At 43.5% G+C, this 23,833-nt stretch overlaps 1 protein-coding gene across 11 annotated transcripts in view; it reads left to right on the forward strand.

Moving 5' to 3' along the window:
- The window catches only part of LOC132381790 (centrosomal protein of 63 kDa-like), a 156,306-nt gene that overhangs the window by 127,559 nt on the left and 4,914 nt on the right, over positions 1–23,833 (forward strand). For all 11 annotated transcript variants that reach the window (XM_059951400.1, XM_059951427.1, XM_059951369.1 and 8 more), the window contains one exon: positions 10,911–11,253. In XM_059951400.1, coding sequence (XP_059807383.1) covers positions 10,911–11,253 — 343 coding nt within the window. The remainder of the gene's footprint in view (positions 1–10,910; positions 11,254–23,833) is intronic.

Genomic DNA, 23,833 nt, shown 5'->3' on the forward strand with positions numbered 1-23,833 from the left:
GATTGTTTTGAAGGAGGTATATTGATGTCGTTTGATCAATTAAAAAATAAATATAAAATATCAAACAACACTCTTTTCTGTTATTTTCAATTAAAGGCTTATTTATGAGAAAAGCTGGGTCAAACAATGTTGATGCCAAAACCTAGTGAAATAGAAATATTAATTCAAAAAGGAAAAATTAAAAAAATTACATCTTGTATGTACAATTTGATTCAAAAACAGACAATTAAATCAGGAATTCATAAATCAAGACAAAAATGGGAATTTGATTTGAATGTTAAAATTGATGGAAAAAACTGGTCAAGATTATGTTCTGATAGTATGATAAATACAATAAATGTTTGACTTAGATTAGTACAATATATTTTTTTTACGTCAATTATATATAACACCACAGAAAATAAATAGATTAATTTCAAATATGTCTGACCAATGTTTTCGATGTAATCAAGAAATTGGTACTTTTTTACATTCTACTTGGTCTTGTTTTAAAATTCAACCATTTTGGATAAATCTAAGACTTTTATTGGAACAAATTACTGGAGTACAACTCCCACATAGTCCAATATTATTTTTATTAGGAGATACTGAAGGGACAATACCAAAACTTAAATTGAATAAGTATCAGAAAAAACTTATAAAAATTGCATTGGCAGTAGCCAAAAAAGTTATCGCAGTTACTTGGAAATCTGATTTATATTTAACTATGGATCATTGGAATAATGAAATATATGGTTGTATCTCACTTGAAAAAATTACATATAATCTAAGAAAAGAATATGATATATTTTTGAAAATTTGGCTCCCATACCTACAAAAGATAGGATTAAATACATAGGTCCTTTGAAGATAAAATTATAAAGTAATTGGGGAAAGTAAAAATAAATAATAAAATTATTTTGAACTCCATGGAGCATGTGAGGATCCTCCGATATCCAGGCAATCTTTCTCTTCTTTCTTTCTTTTTTTTTCTTTCTTTAGATAAGGGTTAAGGGGGGGGAGGGTTAAGGGGAGGGGGGAGGATTAATATTACTTTTCTCTTTCTTACTATTTTATCATCTCATTTATTCTTTGTAATTTTCAAAAAAATTAATAAATAAAAACAAAACAAAAAAAAAACGGATGCTTGTAGCTTTCCTTTGGCAGCATAAGCTGAAGGTGTCCTCCAGGGCTGGGAACTGTGTCCCGATGATCTTTGTGTGATGACCCGCTGAAGTGCTTTCCTATCAGCTGCTGTACAACTGCGATACTGCATAGAGATGCAGTATGTTAAGATGCTCTCTATGGTGCAGTGGTAAAAGGTCACCAGCATCTGTTCAGGTAGGCCAGCTTTCTTCACCGTCCTGAGGAAAAACAAGTGTTGCTGTGCTTTCTTAACTATTGTTGTGGTGTTAGTGGACCATGTAAGGTCTTCTGAGATGTGTATTCCCAGAAACCTGAAATTGGATACTCTCTCCACTATGTCTCCGTTAATGTAGACTAGAGCATACTCGTCGTCCTGTGACTTTCCAAAGTTGATAATTAGCTCCTTAGTCTTTGCTGTATTAAGAGACAGGTTGTTCTCTGAGCTCAGTAAGTTCTGTACTTACACTCTGTATGCTGATTCATCTCTGTTGGAGATCAACCCAATCACTGTTGTGTCGTCTGCGAATTTGACGATGGTATTGGTGTCAAATGCAGGTACACAGTCGGAATTGAAGAGGGAGTAGAGTATGGGACTTAATACACAACCTTGTGGTGTACCAGTGTTCAGGATAGTAGTGGAGGACAAGTGAGGGCTCAGTCTCACTGCCTGTGAAAGCTCTGACAAGAAATTCAGCACCCAGTTGCAGAGTGATGAGCTGAGGCCTAGCTGGTGGAGTTTGGAGATGAGCTTGCTGGGAATGACAGTATTAAAAGCAAAGCTATAATCAACAAACAACATCCTCACGTATCTGCCCTTTCCTTCCAGATGTGTCAGGACAGTGTGAAGAGCTAATGAGATGGCATCCTCTGCGGACCTGTTTGCTTTACAGGCAAACTCGTATGAGTCCAGTGTAGAAAGAATAGTGACTTTGATGTGGGAGAGGACCAATCTCTCAAAGCACTTCATTATTATTGGTCTGAGGGCAACCGGACGATAGTCATTCAAATTGTTGATATTTGTTTCTTAGGGACAGGCACCATGATGGCTGACTTCAGGCACTTGGGGACCGTTGCCTGAGATAGAGGCAGATTGAAAATTCGCGTAAATACATCAGCCAGTTGTTCACAGCAGTCTTATATACCCATTCTGGAACTCCATCTGGGCCTGCAGCTTTTCGTGAATTGACCCTCTGCAGCGTGCGCTGTACATCATGTGTGCTCAGTGTTCATCCTCTATGGCCAGGATTCTTGCACTCCTCACATTGTTGTTAATTTCAAACCGGGGCACAGTAGAAACATTACCACACATAGCAATAAAAAGTAACACCAAACTGGTTAAATTGTAGCATTGAAATATACGAGCACTAAATAGGATGAGAATTACATGGCAGACAGCAGTTGAAAAATTGTATTCCAGAACTTGCTGTCGAGCCAAGAAACCTGTTCCATTGACCTGTTAATGGAAAAATTTCCCTGGTGTGTCCTAACCATTACCGTACCATAAGATATATGAGTAGAGTTAGGTCATTTGGCTCATTGAGTCTGCCATTTCATTATGGCTGATCCATTTTTCCTCTTAGCTACAATCTCCAGCCTTCTCCAAGTATCCCTTCATTCCCTGACCAATCAAGAATCTATCAACCTCTGCCTTAAGTATATGTAAAAGCTTGCTTCCACAGGTTGCTATTCTTGATGGGGGTAGAAGTGTTAAGGAACTGGACATGCAAGGTGAAAGTGAGACGATCAAGGCGAGGGCACTTGCAGATTGTGAGGAGAGCATGTGAAATGTCATGGATATAAGTCAGAAGGGATTGAATAAAGGGGGATAAAATGGAGTCAAGGTATCCAGACATGAGTTTAGTGTGGCAAGTGCAGGCAGAAGCAGTGGTTGTACCCAAACAGTCAGGCCTTTAGATCTTGTGTAGGAGGTAGAAATGAAACTATAAGACTGGTGGCAGTGGATGGGCGATGTCCTCATTAGCTGATATTTGTGATGATGTCAGAGACAATGTTCTAATGGTCCTGAGTGGGGTCCTTTTCAAGGGGCAAATAAGAGAAGGTGTCTGAGAGTTTGCTGCCTGCCCCTCAGTAAGCTAGTGGTCAGTCCACCAGACTACAATGCCACCACTTTTTTCTGCAAATTTGATGCTGAGATTGGGATTGCATCAAAGAGGCTGGAGGGGAATGTGTTCGAAGGAGGTAAGGTTTGAATAGGAAAGGAGTGCTGAAGACTCGTCAGCAGTTAGTGGTGAAAAGATCCAGCGAAGTCAAGTGGAACATGGTGTCGAGACTGTGTGGTCATGCAGTCTGAGTGTGACCATACACAGCCTCAGAATGGAGAGACATTCATTTAGAACAGAGATGGGGAGGAATTTCCTTAACCAAAGTGAAGCGAATCTGTGCAAATCATTGTCACAAATGGCTCTGGAGGCCAAGTGATTCAGTATATTTAAAACGATGGTTGATAGGTTCTTGATTAGTCAGGGTGTCAAAGGTCTTGGACTGAGGCAGGAGGACACGGTTAAGAGGTATAATAAATCAGCCATGATGGAATGGCAGAGCAGACTCGATGGGCCAAATCGCCTCATTCTTATGGTCTTATAACAGAGCAGGGTGTCCAAGAAGAAGAGGTGGGTTGGAGAATGGGGGAAGGAGTTAAAGGTGCGGGGTGGGGAACCCTTGCCAACTAAGTGGGCTCGAAGATAGAGGCGATGGAAGGAAAACTTAGTATCTTGGCCCCAGAACTCACTGAGGTACGGGCGAAGGAGTTCAAAGGTAAGGCATTGCTGAGGACAGCGACCCACCTCAGAGAGGGAACATTGGTGGGAATAGTGAAGGCACAGCAGAGATCAGAGGGGGGAAGAGGGTTGGTGGCATCAGATGAGAGAGGATGGTTGGGGTGTTCAGGGAAGGTTGCATGGGAGGAGCAGCCGGGATTGATGGAGCCAAAGCTGAGTCATAGAATCATAGAGGAGTACAGCACAGAAATAATTTAAACTGCCTACTCCAATCAACCTGCTCTGGGACCATTGCTCTCCTTGCCCCTTCCACACGTGTACCTATCCAAACTTTGCCTAAACGTTGAAATTGTGCTCACGTGCACTGGCAGCTCATTCCATACTTTCATGACCCTCTGACTGAAGAAATATTCCCCTAAACTTTCACCTTTCGCGCTTAACCCGAACCTCTAGTTGCCCCACCTAACCTCAATGGAAAAAGCTTGCTTCCATTTACCTTATACAGTCGGCCCTCCTTATCCCCGGATTCAACCAACTGCAGATCAGGAAAACCCGGAAGTTCTCTCTCCAGCATTTGTTGTTTGAGCATGTACAGACTATTTGTTCTTGTCATTATTCCCTAAACAATACAGTATAACAACTATTTACATAGCATTTACATTGTATTAGGTATTATAAGTAATCTAGAAATGACTTAAAAGTACGGGCAGTCCCCGGGTTATGAATGAGTTCCATTCCTGAGTCCGTCTTTAAGTCGGATTTGAGGTCGGAACAGGTACATCCGGTATTATTTAGCGTCAGTTAATCAAATGTTTTTCTTAGTATATAGTACATATTTTACCCTTCTATGCATATAAAATACTTAAGAAACATACATATTTCAATAATTAAACCACTGCGTTGCTTAGTAATAGTTGTAGCTTTCATTGGGGCAGGGCCTTTCACATGCTCCATTAAAATTGTTCCGATCGTTGACCGACTGTAGCCTAACGCTTTTCCAATGACCGATAGCGTTTCACCTCTTTCCGATGGCTTTATTACTTACACCTTATTTTCAATCGTGATCGTGATTATTTTCATGAACAGAAGAACTGTGGATTCAGAGCTACGCCAGGTCCTAATGTCCACTGCACTGAACATGTTAAATAAAGTTTGGGGTTCCGCTGGGTCCTAAAGACCGCTGCACTGATTCAGGTTAAATAAGGGACTTGAGCATCCACGGGGGTCTCAGGACCAATCCCCCGCAGATAAGGAGGGCCGACTGTACATACCCCACATAATAGCAAATACCACTTTCAAATCTCCCCTCAATCTTCTACGTTCTGAAGAATATAGTCCCAGCCTATTATCTCTTTCTTTGTAATTCATGTCCTCCAGATCCGGCAACATCCTTGTAAATTTTTTCTGCACTCTTTCAACCTTGTTTATGTCTTTCTTGTTGGTAGGTGACCAAAACTCAAAGGATTTCAAAGGTACATTTAATGTCAGAGAAATATATACAATATACATCCTGAAATGCTTTTTCTTTGCAACCATCCACAAAAACAGAGGAGTGCCCCAAAGAATGAACGACAGTAAATGTTAGAACCCCAAAGTCCCACCCCCCAGCTTCCCTCCCTCCCAGGCAAGCAACAATCCCCCCTCCCCCCCACCAGCAAAAAAAGGCATCAGCACCCTCCACCGAGCACTCAAGTGTGGGCAAAGCAACAGCAAAGACACAGACTTGCAGTTACCCCAAAGACTTAATATTTCACCCAGTATTCAACATACCACAGGCTCTCTGTTTCTCCCTAATAAGGGAAAAAGAGCTGTCTCCGTTTTCACAGCGAGCAGGGAGACATAAACAACTCGCTGGTTTACGATGTTAAAAATCCATTACATTGCTTTTTTTTTAGCTCTGTGGTATACAGCCGTAGATATTTCAACTCTCCTGATGACACACGGGTCTCCTTCGATCCACTCATCTCCAGAGCTCTGAGATCCAAGGCCTCCAAAGCCGAGCCCTTAGCGTGCCGAACAACAACGGCTGGTTATGAAACCCCGAGAGCAGGTCCCATCCCCGCAAAGAACCGTAGTCAGCGTGTATCTCCATGTCAGGGTCTTCAAAAAACCCTGAAAAGGAAAAATAAAGATACTAAAAATGGAAATAAAGCTGTTTCCAAATTTGCACACAGTACTCCAATTAAGCCTCGCCAATGGCTTATACAACTTCAACATACCATCCCATTTTCTGTGCTCAGTACATATGGGCTCATCTGCAAACTTGGCTTGCTAGTGAGCTCTGCTAACTGCTACATGATTCAGTGGTGAGAAGACCACCTTTCACAAGCAATGCTTGTCTAGGTTCGGTATGATTTTGGGTTCAACCAAACAGAAAAGTTGGGGTGTTCCAATTAAAGAAACCTCAATTTAAGTGAATACTGTGTAAATACTGCCCATACACAATTGGTTGGCAAGAAATAACAGATCGTACACTGCATAAAATTCATAGAAAGTATATTTACAAACTTCATCTTTATCGAATAGTTACTAGGAAAGAGGAGATTAAAAAATAAAAGGATCAATTACAGTTAAACCAGTTCAATGAGCACATGAAGTTGAGGCTCATCCTGGAGTTGTCTTTCCTCACGCACTAGACCCACAATCTGCGTGAAAGCACACACCACATTCTGAACTTAGCTCGAAATTCATCTCAAACGGGCTCTCGAGAGCATTGGCCCTTGCTTCTTGGAGCCATTCATCTGCACAAAATACTTTGTGCAACAGGGATGTCTTCCAGCAACATTCTGTGGCATCTTCCCTTCCCTGCAACTCCCACCAAAATCTCCCAAACCAGACGACTGTACTTCAGAAAACTCTTCCCCACAGCTGTCTAGAAGCTGCTGTCAGATCCCACTAATCTGATTGGCTGACTCACATTCCTAAGTTGGACAATGTGTCCTTATCTTTAGTTGAAGCCAAAACACAGATTTCAGCATGGCACACTGCTTTTACAGAAAGCTGCTAAACTACCCCATAGCAGAGCAGTAAGATTCATAACCAGGGTATTGCACATCAATTTATGAAGGCCTATGTGCCAAAAGCCTTCTTTATGACCCTAACTACTTGTGGTGCTACTTTCAATGAATTATGGACCTGTATTCTCAGATCCCTTTGTTCTATCACACTCTTCAGTGCCCTACTGAAGTAAGTAGTGTAAGACTTCCTCTAGTTGGTCCTATCAATGTGCAAAACCTCACATTCTCTGCATTTTCAGCCCATTTTTCCAGCAGATGCTAATCCCTCTGCAAACCATCTTAGCTTTCTTCACTATCCACTACACCCCCAATCTTGGTGTCATCTGCAAATTAACTGATCCAGTTCTATCATCCAAATCACTGATACAGATGACAAACAGCAAAGGATCCAGCACCTATCCCTGTGGCACACGACTAGTCAGAGGCAACCCTCTACTACCATTCTTTGGTTTTTCCCACAAAGCCAATGTCTAATTCAATTTACTACCTCATCTTGAAAGCCTGGTGACTGAACCTTCTTGACAGGCCTCCCATGCAGAACCTTGTCAAATGCTTTCTTAAAGTCCATGTAGACAACATCCACTGCCATGCCTTCATCCACTTTCCTGATAACTTCCTCGAAAAACTCAACAATTTTGTTTGGATGTGATCTACCATGCACAAAGCCATGCTGACTATCCTTATTCAGTGGATGCCTATCCAAGTACTAATACTGTATGTCCAGTCTATTAATAAACCTCCCGATTACTTTTTCACAACTGTTGTCAGACATATAATTTCCTAGCCTTTTTTAAATTGTGGAACAACATTGGCTATCCTCCAATCCTCTGGTAACATTCCTTTCGTTAAGGATGTTTTAAATATCTTTGCTAGGGTCCGGCAATTTCTGCACTTGCCTCTCGTAATGTCTTAGGCTACACCTTGTCATGCCCTGGGGATTTATTCACCCTGACTTGCCTCAAGGTAGCAAACACCTCCTCCTTCTCTGTAATTTGTACAGGGCCAGTACAATGATGCTGCTTTGTCTCACTTCTATTGACTCTGTATTCATCTTCCAAGTAAGTTCATTTAAGATCTTCCTTATCTGTTTTGGCTTCCCACATGGATTACCATTCTGGTCTTCTAGACGACCAATTTTGCCCTTTGCAATCCTTTTGCTCTTAACATATCTGTAGAATCCCTTGTGATTCTCCTTCACCTTGTCTGTTAGAGCAATTTCACGCCTTCTTTCAGCTTTCCTGATTTCTTAAGTGTTCCCTTGCATTTCTTGTACTCTATGAGCACCTCATTTGTTCTTTCTTGCCTATACCTGCTATGCACCTCCTTTTTTCTCTTAACCAGGGTTTCAGTATCTCTTGAAAACCAAGGTTCCCTACTCTTGTTATCTTTACATTTATTTCTTATAGGCACATACAAGCTTTGTACTCTCAAAGTTTAGTTTTTGAAGGCTTTCCTCTTATCAAGTACATATTTGCCAGAAAACAGCCTGTCCTAATCCACACTTGCCAGATCCTTTCTGATATCATCTAAATTCACCATTCTCCAATTTAGAATCTCAACCTGCAGACCAGACCTATCTTTTTCCACAGTTACACTGAAATTAATGGCATTGTGGTCACTGGATGCAAAGAGTTACCCTACACAAACTTCTGTCACCTGCCCTGACTTACTCCCTGATAGCGGATCCAGTATCACACACTTTGGGACTTATACATACTGATGAAGAAGACTTTCCTGAATACTTTTGACAAACTCTATCACATCTAGTCCTTTTACAGTATGCGATTCCTGGTTAATGTGTGGAAAGTTAAAATCACCTACTATAACAACCTTATGTTTCTTCCTTCAGTCTGCGATCTCTTTAGAAGTTTATTCCTCTAAATTGTTAGGACTGTTTGGTGGTCTATAATAGAGCACCATTAACATGGTCATTCCTTTCAGTCCTCAGTTCTACCCGTAACGCCTCACTAGATGAGTTCTGATGGAGCACTGCCGTGACATCTTCCTTCACTAGGAACGCCATCCCTCCTCCTTTAATTCCTCCTGCTCTGTCATGTCCAAAAGCAACAAATCTCCAGAGCATTGAGCTGCCAGCCCTGCCTTCCTGCTACCAAGTCTCACTAATGGTGACAACGTTGTAATTCCAGATGTTGATCCATGTCGTGAGCTAATCTGCCTTAACTATGGTACTACTTGTTTTGAAATATACACAGCTCAGGAGACTAGTTGCACCATGCTCAACCTGGTGATCCCTGACTTTGTCTGAGGTCTTACCAAAATCTGCCTCCACAGCTTCTCCACTAAATGTTCTGGCACTCTGGTTCCCATCCCCTTGCAACTCTAGTTTAAATCCCACTGTGCAGCATTAACAACCCTTCCCACTAGGATATTAGTCCCCCTTCAGTTCAGGTGCCAGTCGTCCCTTCTGTATAGGTCTCACCTTCACTGGAAAAGAGCCCAATAATTCAGACGTTTTATGCCTGCCCTTATGTCTCCTACATCAACTTCTGAGCCACGTATTAAACTGTACAATCGTCCTAATTCTGGCCTCACAAGCATGTGGCACAGGTAGCAATCCTGAGTTCACAACTCTGGAGATCCTGCCCTTTAATTTAGCACCTAACTCCCTATGCAGAACCTTGTCACTGGTCCTACCCATGTCATTGTACCTGCATGGACCATGACCTCTGGCTGTTCACTATCCCACTTAAGAATGGTGAGGACTCAATTCAAGATGTCATGGACCCTGGCACCTGGGACGCAATGTACCATCCAGGAATCTCGTTCTCACCCACAGAACCTCCTGTCCATTCCCCAAACTAATGGATCCCCTATCTCCACAGCATGCCTTTTCTTCATCCTTCCCCTCGAAGTCACAGAACCACTGTGACTCTGTTAGGTCAATCACACCCCTCCTCCCCGCCAACCCCCCCCCCCCGCCTACAGTATCCAACGTGATTTACCTGTTGTTGAGGGGGATGGCCACAGGGGTACTCTGCACTGGATCCCTTTTCCTTTCTTAACTGTTACCCAGTTTCCTGTGTCGTGCACCTTGGGTGTAACTACCTCACTAACTGTCCTATCAATCACCACTTCAGCCCTCCAAATGATCTGGAGTTTATCCAGTTCCAGGTCCAGATTGTTAAAAGTTGCAGCTGGATGCACTTCTTGCAGTTATTGTTGTCAGGGACACTGGAATTCTCCCTGCTTTCCCACGTCCCGTGAGTGGAGCATTCAACTATTTGGCCTGACATCTCTATTGATATAAAGTAGGGAAGAGAAAAAAGCAATACCAAGAGCTTTCCTTTGAATTCTCTGACTGAAATATCTCTTTGCTAAAGCCTCAGAGAGATTAGAGCCTTAAGATCACCACTCTTTGACTCTGTCCACTAAGACTGTGGCTGCTGTGCTTTCCTTTAATTTGCTGTTGCTAATCAATGCCAAACACGGATTGGTCGCTGGTCAGAGCTTGGCGACAATGGTATCAGAATTTCCTGGTGCCCAAGCATTTTTATTCCGGTCCCCATTTCTGTTTCAATATGTCTGTCCATGGCCTCCTCTTCTGCCACAATAAAGCCACTCTCAGTTGGAGGAGAGTACATGCAAGTGTATCAGCCTCAGCACTGACTTGAATGGCATTGCCATTGTTGAGGATCAGCAAGGTGTTTTCATCCACAGAATTGCTACTCAATGGGTGTTTTTATTGTTTTTCACCCTATTTTCTGTAAGTTCCAGAGACTATTGTGCGTGAATATCCAAGCAGACTCAATCCACACCGTCTGACACCAGCAATCATTCCACAGTCAAAGTCATTTAGGTCACATTTCTTCCCCATTCTAATGTTTTGTCTGCACAGCAATTGAACCTCTTGACTACGCCTGCATGGTTTTATGCATTGAGTTTCTACCAAATGATTAGTTTATTAGATATTCACATTAACAAGCAGGTGTACCTTAAAAAAGTAGCCACTGAAAGTATAATCCTGCCCTGTATTTGATAATACAACCTAGAAAACTCTGATTATTTTCAGGAGAGTGGAAGAGCTCCAGCTTGAACATGAGGAGGAGTTGCAACAGCTTCAGATGCAACTCAGGGAGATGACTACAAATGCCAAAGATTACAAGCTGCCTAAACAGAGTCAACATCCACTGTCCAAGCCTGACTGCAGTAATTTAACAGAAGGTCAAGGCCAAGCTGGTGAGATTGACCATTGCAATGTTCATCAATGGAACTCATGTGTTGTTTCGCCATCTGACTCTCTGCATGGGATCACATCTTGCACATTGTCTGAAGATGAGAATGAAGTGGATTTTCCTGACAGTGTGTCAGTGCAGTCTCTCTGTTCACTTCATGGTGACCAACATCTGCCTCCGGTATGCTGGTTTTTGCATTTTTATCATTATAAAGCATTTCCATTCTGAGAAACAAAACAAATTGCTACATTCAGAATGTTGTGAATTCTAACAATGTAAATTGGAGTTTTAATTTATATTGATTCTGTTAGGTGGTACGCATTGTTGATAAAAGTAAGTAGAGTTGTGCATAATGTTTACACCAAAAATTATCAGGGATGAGTTACTTGAAAACAGATTCCATAAAGTCACACTGCACAGAAACAGGCCCGTCTGCCCCAACTGGTCCATGGTAACATGGCAACCAAAGTTCCCCTTGAAGCTAGTTTCAATTTTCTGTGTTTCACCCACATATCTCTAAACCTTTCCTATCCTTTGTACCTGTCCAAGTACCTTTTAAATGTTGTTAATGTATCTACCTCAACCACATCCTTTGACAGATTATTTCATGTACAGATCTTCATTTGGGTGAAAGTATAGCCCTCAGATTCCTATTAAATATCTCTCCTCTCACCTTAAACCTATGCCCTCTAGCTCTTGATTCCCCAACCCCAGAGCAATCCTGTGTATATTAATCTGATCTGTGCCTCTGATAATTTGATTAATGTATCATGTTTTCAAAGTTTTAGAAAAGAAACAGGAGGAGGTAAAAGTGGGGGTGGAATTGCACTACTAATCAGGGACAATATCACAGCTGCACTCAGAGAAGGTCTAATGGACGGGTCACAATATGAGTAGAATTCAGGAACAGAAAGGGTGCAATCACACTGATGGGATTGTACTGCAGACATTGAGGAACAGATATAACCATTTAACAATTATAGCATGGAAACAGGCCATCTCTGCCCTTCTAATCCGTGCTGAACGCTTACTCTCACATAGTCCCACCTACCTGCACTCAGCCCATAACCCTCCATTCCTTTCCTGTCCATATACCTGTCCAATTTTTTTTTAAATGACAATATTGAACCTGCCTCTACCACTTCTACTGGAAGCTTGTTCCACACAGCTACCATTCTCTGAGTAAAGAAGTTTTCCCTCATGTTACCCCTAAACTTTTGCCCCCAACTCTCAACTCATGTCCTCTTGTTTGAATCTCCCCGACCCTCAATGGAAAAAGCCTATCCACGTCAACTCTATCTATCCCCCTCATAATTCTAAATACCTCTATCAAGTCCCCCCTCAATCTTCTACACTCCAAAGAATAAAGACCTAACTTGTTCAACCTTTCCCTGTAACTTAGGTGCTGAAACCCAGCTAACATTCTAGTAAATCTCCTCTGTACTCTCTCTATTTTGTTGACATCTTTCCTATAATTCAGTGACCAGAACTGTACACAATAATCCAAATTTGGCCTCACCAATGTACAATTCTAACATTACATCTCAACTCCTATACTCAATGCTCTGATTTATAAAGGCCAGCATACAAAAAGCTTTCTTCACCACCCTATCCACATGAGATTCCACCTTCAGGGAACTATGCACCATTATTCCTAGATCACTGTTCTTCTGCATTCCTTAATGCCCTACCATTTACCATGTGTGTCCTATTTTGATTATTCCTACCAAAATGTAGCACCTCACATTTATCAGCATTAAACTCCCTCTGCCATCTTTCAGCCCACTCTTCTAAGTGGCCTAAATCTCTCTGCAAGCTTTGAAAACCTACTCTATTATCCACAACGTCACCTACCTTAGTATCATCTGCATACTTACTAATCCAATTTACCACCCCATCATCCAGATCATTAAGGTATATGACAAACAACATTGGACACAGTACAGATCCCTGAGGCACACCACTAGTCACCGGCCTCCAAGCTGACAAACAGTTATCCACCACTACTCTCTGGCATCTCCCATCCAGCCATTGTTGAATCCATTTTACTACTTCAATATTAACACCTAACGATTGAACCTTCCTAACTAACCTTCCGTGCGGAACCTTGTCAAAGGCCTTACTGAAGTCCATATAGAAAACATCCACTGCTTTACCCTCGTCAACTTTCCTCGTAACCTCTTCAAAAAATTCAATAAGATTTGTCAAACATGACCTTCCACGCACAAATCCATGTGGACTGTTCCTAATCAGACCCTGTCTATCCAGATAATTATATATACCATCTCTAAGAATACTTTCCATTAATTTACCCACCACTGACGTCAAACTTACAGGCTGATAATTGCTAGGTTTACTCTTAGAACCCTTTTTAAACAATGGAACCACATGAGCAATACGCCAATCCTCCGACACAATCCCCGTTTCTAATGACATTTGAGATATTTCTGTCAGAGCCCCTGATACATAATCAGATTAAGGAAATGTGTGAAAATATGGAGTTGTCATGGGCGATTTCAACTTCCCTGATATGAACTTGAACCTTCTTAGTGTAAGGGATGGGGCAGAATTTGTTAAGTGTATCCAGGAAGGTTTCTTAAATCCACGTATAGACTGTCCAAACAGAGGAGGCGCTATACTGGACCTGATATTTGAACAATGAGACTGGCCAAGTGACTGACCCTTCAATGGGAGAACAATTAGGGAACAGTGACCCCAACTTTCAGGATAGCTGTAGATAAGGATATTGGTCCTTGGAATAGGGAAAATTACTAGGGTATTAGGCAGGAACTAAGAAATGTTAATTGGGAACACTTTTTCTCCACAAAACGTCAGACACATGGAGGTGTTTAAAGATTAATTGCTGAGTACAAAAAAGGTATGTTCCTGTTAGGATGAGGATGGAAAGATAAGAGAACCTTGGATGAGAGATGATGAATTTAATCAAGAAGAGAAAAGAAAAGTATGTAAAGCTTCGGAAGTCAGGATCAAACAGACCACATGAGGAGTATAAAGAAGCCAGAAAAGAATTAAACAAGGGAACTAGGAATGCCAGGAGGGGCCGTGAAAAGTTTATTGCCAAGTAGGATGAATCCTAAGCCATCAAGATGAAAAGTAACTAGGGAGAGGGTGTGACCACTCAAGGCAACATTTGCTTGGATGCAGGGAATGTGAGTGAAGTACTTAATGAGTACTTTGCTTCAGTATTTACCAGGGAAAAGTATATGGAGGACCAGGAGATCAGTGCTGAGTGTAGGAATATGTTAGGACAAGGAGGTCAAGCAGGAGGAAGTGTTGGGCCTCCTGATGAGTATTAAGGTAAATAAATCCCCAGGGCTGGTGGGATTCACCCAGATTATTGAAGGAGGCAGGAGATGACGTTGCAGGGGCTTTGACTTTGTGACTTTGACTTTGATCTTTGTGTACTTTCTTGGTGCAGGCAAGGTCCCAGAGGACTGCTGAGTGGCTAATGCTGTACCTGTATTTAAGAAGGGAACAATAGTGAGTCTCATGTCAGTTGTAGGGAAATTGCTGGAGAAAATTCTTAGGGATAGGATAAATGAGCATTTTGGAAATCCATGGTCTAATTAGGGCGAGCCAGCATAGCTTTGTTTGTGGCAGGTCGTATCAAACCAATTTGATTGAGTATTTTGACAAGGTGATGAGAGAGATTAGTGAGGGTAGGGCAGTGGATGTTGGCTGCATGGATTTTAGTAAGGCCTTTGACAAAGTTCCTCATGGGAGGTTAATCCAGAAGATGCATGGGATCCACATCAAATTTTGCTGTTTGGATTCAGACCTGGCTTGCGCATAGAAGACATGGGGTAATCGTGAAGTGGATTTATTCGAGTTGGAAGTCTGTAATCTGTGGAGTTCCGAAGGGATCTGTGCCGCGATCTCCACTGTTTGTGATGTATATGAATGACCTGGATAAAAATATAGATGGCTGGGTAAGTAAATTTACAACTGATGCCGAGATTGGTGGAGTTGTGGATAGTGTAGAAGACTGGCAAAGAATACAATGTAGCGATGTACTACATACAGAGCTAGAAACAACGATTCGATTCGAGACTAGTTTATTCAAACGTGTTGGGCCGGGCAAAGTGGCGGATTGTGTCTACCTTGGCGGGCAGAGGTGTTGCCCCGTCTTTGGTAAATCCTGTGGTCCAGCAAGTCAATGGTGTTGAGACCGAACTGGCATTTGGCCGGGTTGATCGTGAGGCCGAAATCACTCAGGCGGGAGTAGAGCTGGCAGAGGTGGGACAGATGCTCCTGACAACTACTGCTGGCTGTAAGGATGTCATCCAAATAGATGAATGCAAAGTCCAGGTCGCAGCCCACCGCATCCATTAGCCGCAGGAACGTCTGTGCGGCATTCTTCAGGGCGAACGGCATTCGGAGGAATTTGAACAGGCCAAACGGGGTGATGAGTGCTGTTTTGGGGATGTCTTCAGGGTGTACCGGGATTTGATGGTATCCCCGGACGAAATCTACTTTGGAAAAGATTCTTGCCCCGTGCAGGTTTGCTGCAAAGTCCTGTATGTGCGGCACGGGGTAGTGGCCTGGAGTTGTAGCCTCATTCAGTTTGCGGTAGTTGCTGCATGGTCTCCAGCCCTCAGCTGCTTTGGGCACCATGTGCAGGGGGGAAGCCCATGGGCTGTCGGACCTCCGTATGATCCCCAATTCCTCCACCCTCTTGAACTCCTCCTTCGCCAGCTGGAGCTTTTCCGGGGGGAGCCTTCGTGCTCGGGCGTGGAGGGGTGATCCCTGGGTCGGGATGTGGTGCTGTACTCCGTGTCTGGGCACGGCTGCCGTGAACTGTGGTGCCAGAATCGATGGAAAGTCCGCCAGGATTCTGGTGAATTTGTTGTCTGACAGCATGATGGCGTCCAGGTGCAGGGCCGGCAACTTGGCTTCACCCAGGGAGAATGTCTGAAAAGTCTCAGCATGTACCAGTCTTTCGCCTTGCAAGTCGACCAGCAGGCTGTGAGCTCGCAAGAAGTCCGCCCCGAGGAGTGGTTGGGCCACGGCGGCCAGTGTGAAGTCCCACATGAACCGGCTGTCGCTGAACTGCAGCTGCCCTGTGCGGGTGCCATAGGTCCTTATCGTGCTGCCATTTGCGGCCCTCAGGCTGTGTCCTGGCTTCCTGTTGCAGGTGTTGTACCCCGTCGGGGGTAAGACACTGATTTCTACTCCAGTGTCGACCAAGAATTGGTGTCCCGACTGTTTGTCCCAGACTTACAAGTGGCTAGCCTAGTGGCCAGCCGCCATAGCCATTTGCGGCAGCTGGGCCTGGCCCCGGCCCTTGCAGAGCAGGCAACAACAGCGGGCTTCTGTGCCCCACTGTTGGTGGTAGAAGCACCACTGTTCACTTGCCTCCTCACTCCTGCCTCTGTGTTGTGTGCGCCCCCTTGCTGGGCCTGGTTTGGTCTGCTGTTGGGCGCATGGCTTGGTAATCTGACTGACGGATGCCACGCTCTCCCTCTTGGCTTTCCACAGCACGTCTGCCCGGGCCGCCACCTTCTGGGGGAGTCACTGAAATCTGCGTCAGCCAGCAGCAGATGTATGTCCTTGGGCAATTGCTCTAGGAACACTTGCTCAAACATGCTCAGCCAGGGCCAGCATCTCGTTCATTATTGCTGATGGCAGCCTGTCTCCCAAACTGTCCAGGTGCAGCAGGCGGGCTCCTTGCTTACGCCATGAGAGGCCAAAGGTCCCAATGAGCAGCGCTTTGAATTCTTCATATTCGCCTTCTTCCGGGGGCGACTGTATGAAATCCGCAACCTGGGCGGCTAAGTCCTGGTCAAGGGAGCTCACCATGTAATAGTAACGCGTGGAATCAGAAGATATCTGCCGAATCTGGAATTGGGCTTCTGCTTGGCTAAACCACGCGCGTGGTCACAGCATCCAGAAAGTCGGCAGTTTTAGCGAAACTGCGTGAACAGATGAAGAGTCGGTCATCTTTGGTCCAAATCCCGTTTGGACCGTCAGGGTCACTAATGTAGTGATGTACTACATACAGAGCTAGAAACAACGGCATGCAGTCGGTAAGTCGTTTCGAGACTAGTTTATTCAAACTTTGGCTTTTAATCCCTAGTTCCCACCCTCTCCGGGCAGAACTGACGTCAGAGGCGCATTACCAAAGTCACTCCCCGCACACGGGCTATTTGTGAGCCGGTTTGCCTGCGCAGAAAGTGGTTTGCCACAACAGTACGAAATAGATCAATTGCAGAGAAGGGCTTAGTAATGCAAGTGGAGTTTAACCCAGATAAGCGTACCATGCTAAGGACAAGGTTCTTAACAGTGTTGCTGAACAGAGAGATCTCAAGTTGAGATTCATAGCTACTTGAAAGTGGCTACATAGGTTGATAAGGTGATTAAGAAGGCTTATGGAATGCTTGCTTTTATTAGTTAAGGCATTGAGTTCCAAAGACAGGAGGTTATGTTGCAACTTTGAAAAACTCTGGTTAGGCCATACCTGGAGTATTGTGTACAGTTCTTGTTGTCCCACTACAGGAAGGATGCTGAGGCTTGAGAGAGGTGCGGAAGAGGTTTACCAAGGTGCTGTCTTGTGTAGAGGACATGTGCTATCACAAGAGGCTGGATAAACTTAGGTTGTTTTCTCTGGAGCATCGGAGCCTTAGGGAAATCTGAAAGGAGGTTTACAAGGTTATGAGAGGCATGGAGGTCGGTGACCAGTGGTGTGCCTCAGGAATCTGTTCTGGGACCCCTACTCTTCATTATTTTTATAAATGACCTGTATGAAGAAGTGGGTCAGTAAAGATGGGTTAGTAAATTTGCTGATGACACAAAGGTTGGAGGTGTGGATAGTGTGGAGGGCTGTCAGAGATTATAGCAGGACATTGATAGGATGCGAAACTGGGCTGAGAAGTGGCAGATGGAGTTCAACCCAGATGAGTGTGAGGTGTTCAGTTTGGTAGGTCAAATGTGATCACAGAATATAGTATTAATGGTAAGACTCTTGGCAGTGTGGAGGATCAGAGGGATCTTGGGGTCCGAGTACATAGGACACTCAGAGCTGCTCCAGATAGTTTTCATTAATCGTGGGATTGAGTTTAGGAGCCGAGAGGTAATCTTACAGCTATATAGGACCCTGGTCAGACTCCACTTGAAGTACTGTGCTCAGTTCTGGTCGCCTCACTATAGGAAGGATGTGGAAACCATAGAAAGGGTGCAGAGGAGATCTACAAGGATGTTGCCTGGATTGGGGAGCATGCCTTATGAGTTATATGCCTTATGCCTTATAGGTTGAGTGACCTCGGCCTTTTTTCCTTGGAGCGATGGAGGATGAGAAGTGACCTGATAGAGGTGTATAAGATAATGAGAGGCATTGATCGTGTGAATAGTCAGAGGCTTTTTCCCAGGGCTGAAATGACTAGAATGAGAGGGCACAGTTTTAAGGTGCTTGCCGGCGATGGTGGTGGAGGCAGATACAATAGGGTCTTTTAAGAGAATCCTAGAGAGGTACAGGGAGCTTAGAAAAATAGAGGGCTATGGGTAACCCTAGGTAATTTCTAAGGTAAGTACATGTTCAGTAGGTTCAGGACATGTGCTGTAGGTTTTCTATGTTTCTATAGATAGAGTGGACAAAGTATCTGTTTCCCAGGGTTGAAATGCCTAATACCAGAGGACATGCATTGAAGATAAGAGGGGGTAGGTTCAAGGGGAATGTGATGGGTAAGTTTTTTTTACTCAAAGAGTCATAGGTACCTGGAATATGCTGCCTGGTATGGGGTAGAGGCAAATACATTAGAGGCTTTTAGTAGACGATTGGATAGGCACATGGATTATAGGAAAGATATCAACAAAATATAGAGTGTTTAGAGAAGATTTACCTGGGTTTCAACACCAAAGTTACAGGGAAAGGCTGAACAAGTTAGGTCTTTATTCTTTGGAGCGTAGAAGGTTGAGGGGGGACTTGATAGAGGTATTTAAGATAATGAGGGGGATGGATTGAGTTGACATGGATAGGTTTTTTCCATTGAGAGTAGGGGAGATTCAAACAAGAGGACATGATTTGAGAGTTGGGGGCAAAAGTTTAAGGGTAACACGAGGGAGAATTTCTTTACTCAGAGTGGTAGCTTTGTGGAATGAGCTTCCAGTAGAAGTGGTAGAGGCAGGTTCGGTATTGTCATTTAAAGTAAAATTGGATAGGTAAATGGACAGGAAAGGAATGGAGGGTTATGGGCTGAGTGCGGGCCAGTGGGACCAGGTGAGATTAAGTGTCAGCACGGACTAGAAGGGCCGAGATGGCCTGTTTCCGTGCTGTAATTGTTATTTGGTTATATGGTTATATATGTTCATTGTATAGGTAGGAGGAATTAGTGTGTGGGTACTTTTGATTTGCTTTTTAGCTGTTTCACAACATTGTGGACTGAATGGCTTGTTTCTATGCTGTACTCTTCTATGATTCCAGATCACTCCTCATTCTACTATGCTCCAATCAAAAATAGTCCCACTCTGCTGAATTTCTCTCCATAGCTCAGTCCCTTAAGGACTGGCACCATACTAATTAAACTTTTCTGCACTCTTTCCAGCTTAATGATATCTTTCCTACAGTAGGGTGACTGAAACTGAACATAATATTCCCAATGTCTCCTCACCAACATCTTACGACAGCTAACGCATCACAGGGAAAAGAACAAGGGTATAAGAGTGAGTGAATTGCTCAACCAAGTTCTCTTCCTGACTCCAGTGCAGCTTATCTTCCCTCAGTGCTGTAAAATTCACTAGTTAGTGGAGTTTTCAAATATTAAAGGCATTTCAATAAGATTTCTGAGATTACTTCAAGCATTTCCTGAATGAAATATATTGCATTTCACCTTAGCAGGATCAAGAAGTAGATCTCATTTTCCAAGTTCATATTTTAATTTGTTAATCTAAGATCAGTCTCATCAATTACTGGACTCTCAGTGTGACCCCTAACTTGGTTTCTGAATCCAGTATAATTTGTCTAGGATAATCTGATGAGGTAACCCTTCCCAACCTCAATCCTGCACTTTCTGCTTGTAACTCTTACATGAGATTCACAAACAGGACTATCCCTGGTAGGCCCATTGCCTGCTCTTGTCCCATCGAGTGTACTCCACATCTCTACTCCAATTATCTTGTCTCTTTGCGTCTACATCTGGGACACCTCACAAGTCTTCCAGCATACAGACAACTTCTGATTCCATGTCTCCTTCATTTATGAATGGCCATACAGCACCATACCCCATCAGGGTGGTCTTAAAGCCCTCCTTTCTGCAACTTCTTTCCAAGATTCAGCCAGTTCCCCTTCACCAAAACTCTCACTTGCTGGGAGAACTTCTGTTCTTGCCCTGAACAATATCTCATTGACTCCTCTCATTTTCTACAAATTAAAGATGTGTCTTTTGCTGTCTATCTGGATCAGACCCAGTTCCAATCCTACACCATTGATATTTACTATAAACCCACATTTACTTGCACCACATCTCTTGTAAGGATGTCATTCCTTTCTCCCAGTTTCTTCATCTCCACTGCATCTGCTGCTTTCAAAGGGAAGTTTTTATTCAGGACATTTGAATTGTCCTCCATTCTCAGGAAGTATGTCTTTTCTTCTGCTGTAATTGGTAGAGTTCAATCTTACATCTCCTCTTTCTGTCCTTCCACTCTCCCCCTACCCTCCTCCCAGAGGTAGTTCACCTGATCATTGTCACAGAAGTACAGCACAGAAACAGGCGCTTCAGCTCATCTAGTCCATGCCAAAACCATTTAAACTGCCTCTCCCATTGACTTGCATCAGAACCATAGCCCTCCACATCCTGACTATCCATGTACCTATCCAAACATGCATTACCATTCTGATGAAAGCAAGCTCACGTGCAACACTGGTACTGGCAGTTCATTCCACACTTTTAGGACTCTCTAAGTGAAGATGTTTTCCCCTCATGTTCCCCTTAAACTTCTCATCTTTCACTCTTAACCCATGACCTCTAGTTGTGGTATCACCCAGCCTCAGTGGAAAAAGCCTGCTTGCATGTACCCTGCCTATACCCCTCATAATTTTGTATACCCCTGTCAAATCTCTCAATTCTGAAGAATAAGGTCCTAACTTATTCAATCTTTCCTGATAACTCAGGTCCTCCAGACCTGGCAACATTCTTGTAAATTTTCTCTGTGTTCTTTCAACCTTGCTTACATCTTTCCTGCAGGTAGCTGACCACAACTGAATACAACACAGCAAATTAGGCCTTACCAACGTCTTGTACAACTTCAACATAGCATCCCATCTTCTTCACTCATTACATTGATTTGTGAAGGCCAATGTACCAAAAGCTCTCTTTATAACCCTATCTACCTGTGATTCCACTTTCAATGAATTATTCCCAGATCACTTTGTTCTACCACATTCCTCAGTGCCCAACTGTACACTGTGTAAGACCTACCCTTGTTGGTCCTACTGAAGTGAAATACCTCACACTTGTCTGCATTAAATTCCATCTGCCGTTTTTCAGCCCATGTTTCCAGATGACGCGGATCCCTCTGCAAGCCAAGATAGCTTCCCTCACTGTCCGTTACATCTCCAATCTTGGTATCATCCACATTACTGATCCAATTAACCACTTTATCATCTAGATTATTGATGTAGCTTCGGCACAATGTCCGAAGTTAAAGTCCAAGTAGACAACATCCATTGCCTTGTTTCCAGTTTCCTCGTAACTTGCTCAAAAAACTATAAGATTGGTTAGATACAATCTACCAAGCACAAAGCCTTGCTGACTATCCTTAATCAGTCCATGTCTATCCAAATACTCATATATACAGTCCCTTAGTATACCTTTCAATAAGTTCCCCACAACTGATCTCAGATTCACTGGTGTATTAATTTCCTGGTTTCCGTTAAGAGCCTTTTTTAAAGATTGGAACAACATTGGTTAGCTTACAATCCTCTGGTACCTCTCCACACACTAAGGATGTTTTATATTTCTCTGCTAGGGCCCCCACAGTTTCTGCACTTGCCTCCTGTAGGTTCTGAGGGAACGCCTTTTCAAACCCCAGGGATTTATCCATTCAGATTTGCCTCAGGGTAGCAAACACCATCTCCTCTGTAATCTGTACAGGATCCATGAAGTTGTTGTCACTTTGTCACACTTCTATGGACTCTGTGTCCGTCTCCTGAGTAAATACATCTCCCTCATCTGTTTTGGCTCCACACATGGATTACCATTCTGATCCTCCAGAGGACCAATTTTATCCCTAAGAGTCCTTTTGCTCCTGCCATATCAGTAGAATCCCTTAGGATTCTCCTTCACTTTGCTGTTAGAGCATCTTCACATCTTCTTTTAGTCCTCCAGATTTACTTCTAAAGGGTTCTCTTGTATTTCTTGTACTCCATAAGCACTTCATTTGTTCGTTTTTGCCTATACCTGCTATGCACCTCCTTTTTTTTAACTAGGGCTTTAATATATCTTGAAAACCAAGGTTCTCTACACTTGTTATCTTTACCTTTCATTCTGACAGGCACATACAAGCTTCGCGCTCTCAACATTTCATTACATGGTTATTCCTTTCTTTTTCTCAGTTTCACCCATGCATCATTAGTCGAGTTCTCCAATCTGTCCAGATGGAAGACTGCAGTGGGTATTTTCCATGACGAGTAATGCCACCCCTCCCTCCTTTAATCCATCCTGCTCTGTCTAAAACAATGGAACCCTGAAATAGTGAACTGCCAGACCTGCCCCTCCTGCCACCAAGTCTCACTAATGGCTACAATGTCATAATTCCAGGTGTTGATCCATACCAAAATCCTACGATGCTTCTTGCATTGAAATATTTGCAGCTCAGGATACTAGTTGCACCATGCTCAACCTTTTGATTCCTGACTTCAGCTGAGGTCTTACTAACATCTGTCTCCACAACTCTCCACTAGCTGTTCTGGTACATTGGTTCTCACCCACCTGAAATTCTGGATTAAACCCTACCATGCAGCATTAACAAACCTTCCCACTAAGATAATAGTCCCACTCCAGTTCAGGTACAAACTGTCACTTCTGTACATGTGCCACCTTCCCTGGAAAAGAGCCCAATGATCCAAAAATCTTATGCCTTCCCTCCTACACCAACTCCTTCACCACGTGTTAAGCTGTACAATCTTCCTAGTTCTGGCCTCATTAGCATGTGGTAATACTGAGATCACATCCCTAGAGGTCCTGCTCTTTAACTTAGCACCTAACTCCTATGCTACACCTCGTCACTTGTCCTACCCATGTCACTGGTGCCTAAATGGACCACAACCTCTGGCTGTTCATCCTCCCACTTAAGAATGCTGAGGAATCGATCCAAGATGTTCCAGACCTTGGCACCTGGGAGACAATATACCATCCAGGAATCTCGTTCTCAGAACCCCTTGTTTGTTTCCCTAACTAATAAATCCTTGACCACCACAATGTGCATCTTCTTCCCACCTTCCCTTCTGAGTCAGTCATGGAGACCTGGCCACTGTGCCACTGTGACTTTTGTCTCTGAGGTCAACACCACCTCCACCCGCCCTCCCCCCATGCCAACAGTATCCAAAGTGATGCACCTGTTATTAAAGGGGGGTGGCCACAGGGTACTCTGCACTAGCTCTTTAACCCCCTTTCCTTCCCGACTGTCACCCAGTTTCCTGTTCCTGCACCTTGAGTGTAACTACCTCTATATATAGAAACATAGAAAACCTACAGCACAATACAGGCCTTTTGGCCCACAATGCTGTACCGAATATGTACTTTTAGAA

Source organism: Hypanus sabinus, chromosome 2, assembly GCF_030144855.1.
Source record: "Hypanus sabinus isolate sHypSab1 chromosome 2, sHypSab1.hap1, whole genome shotgun sequence".
Taxonomy (NCBI): Eukaryota; Metazoa; Chordata; class Chondrichthyes; order Myliobatiformes; family Dasyatidae; genus Hypanus; species Hypanus sabinus.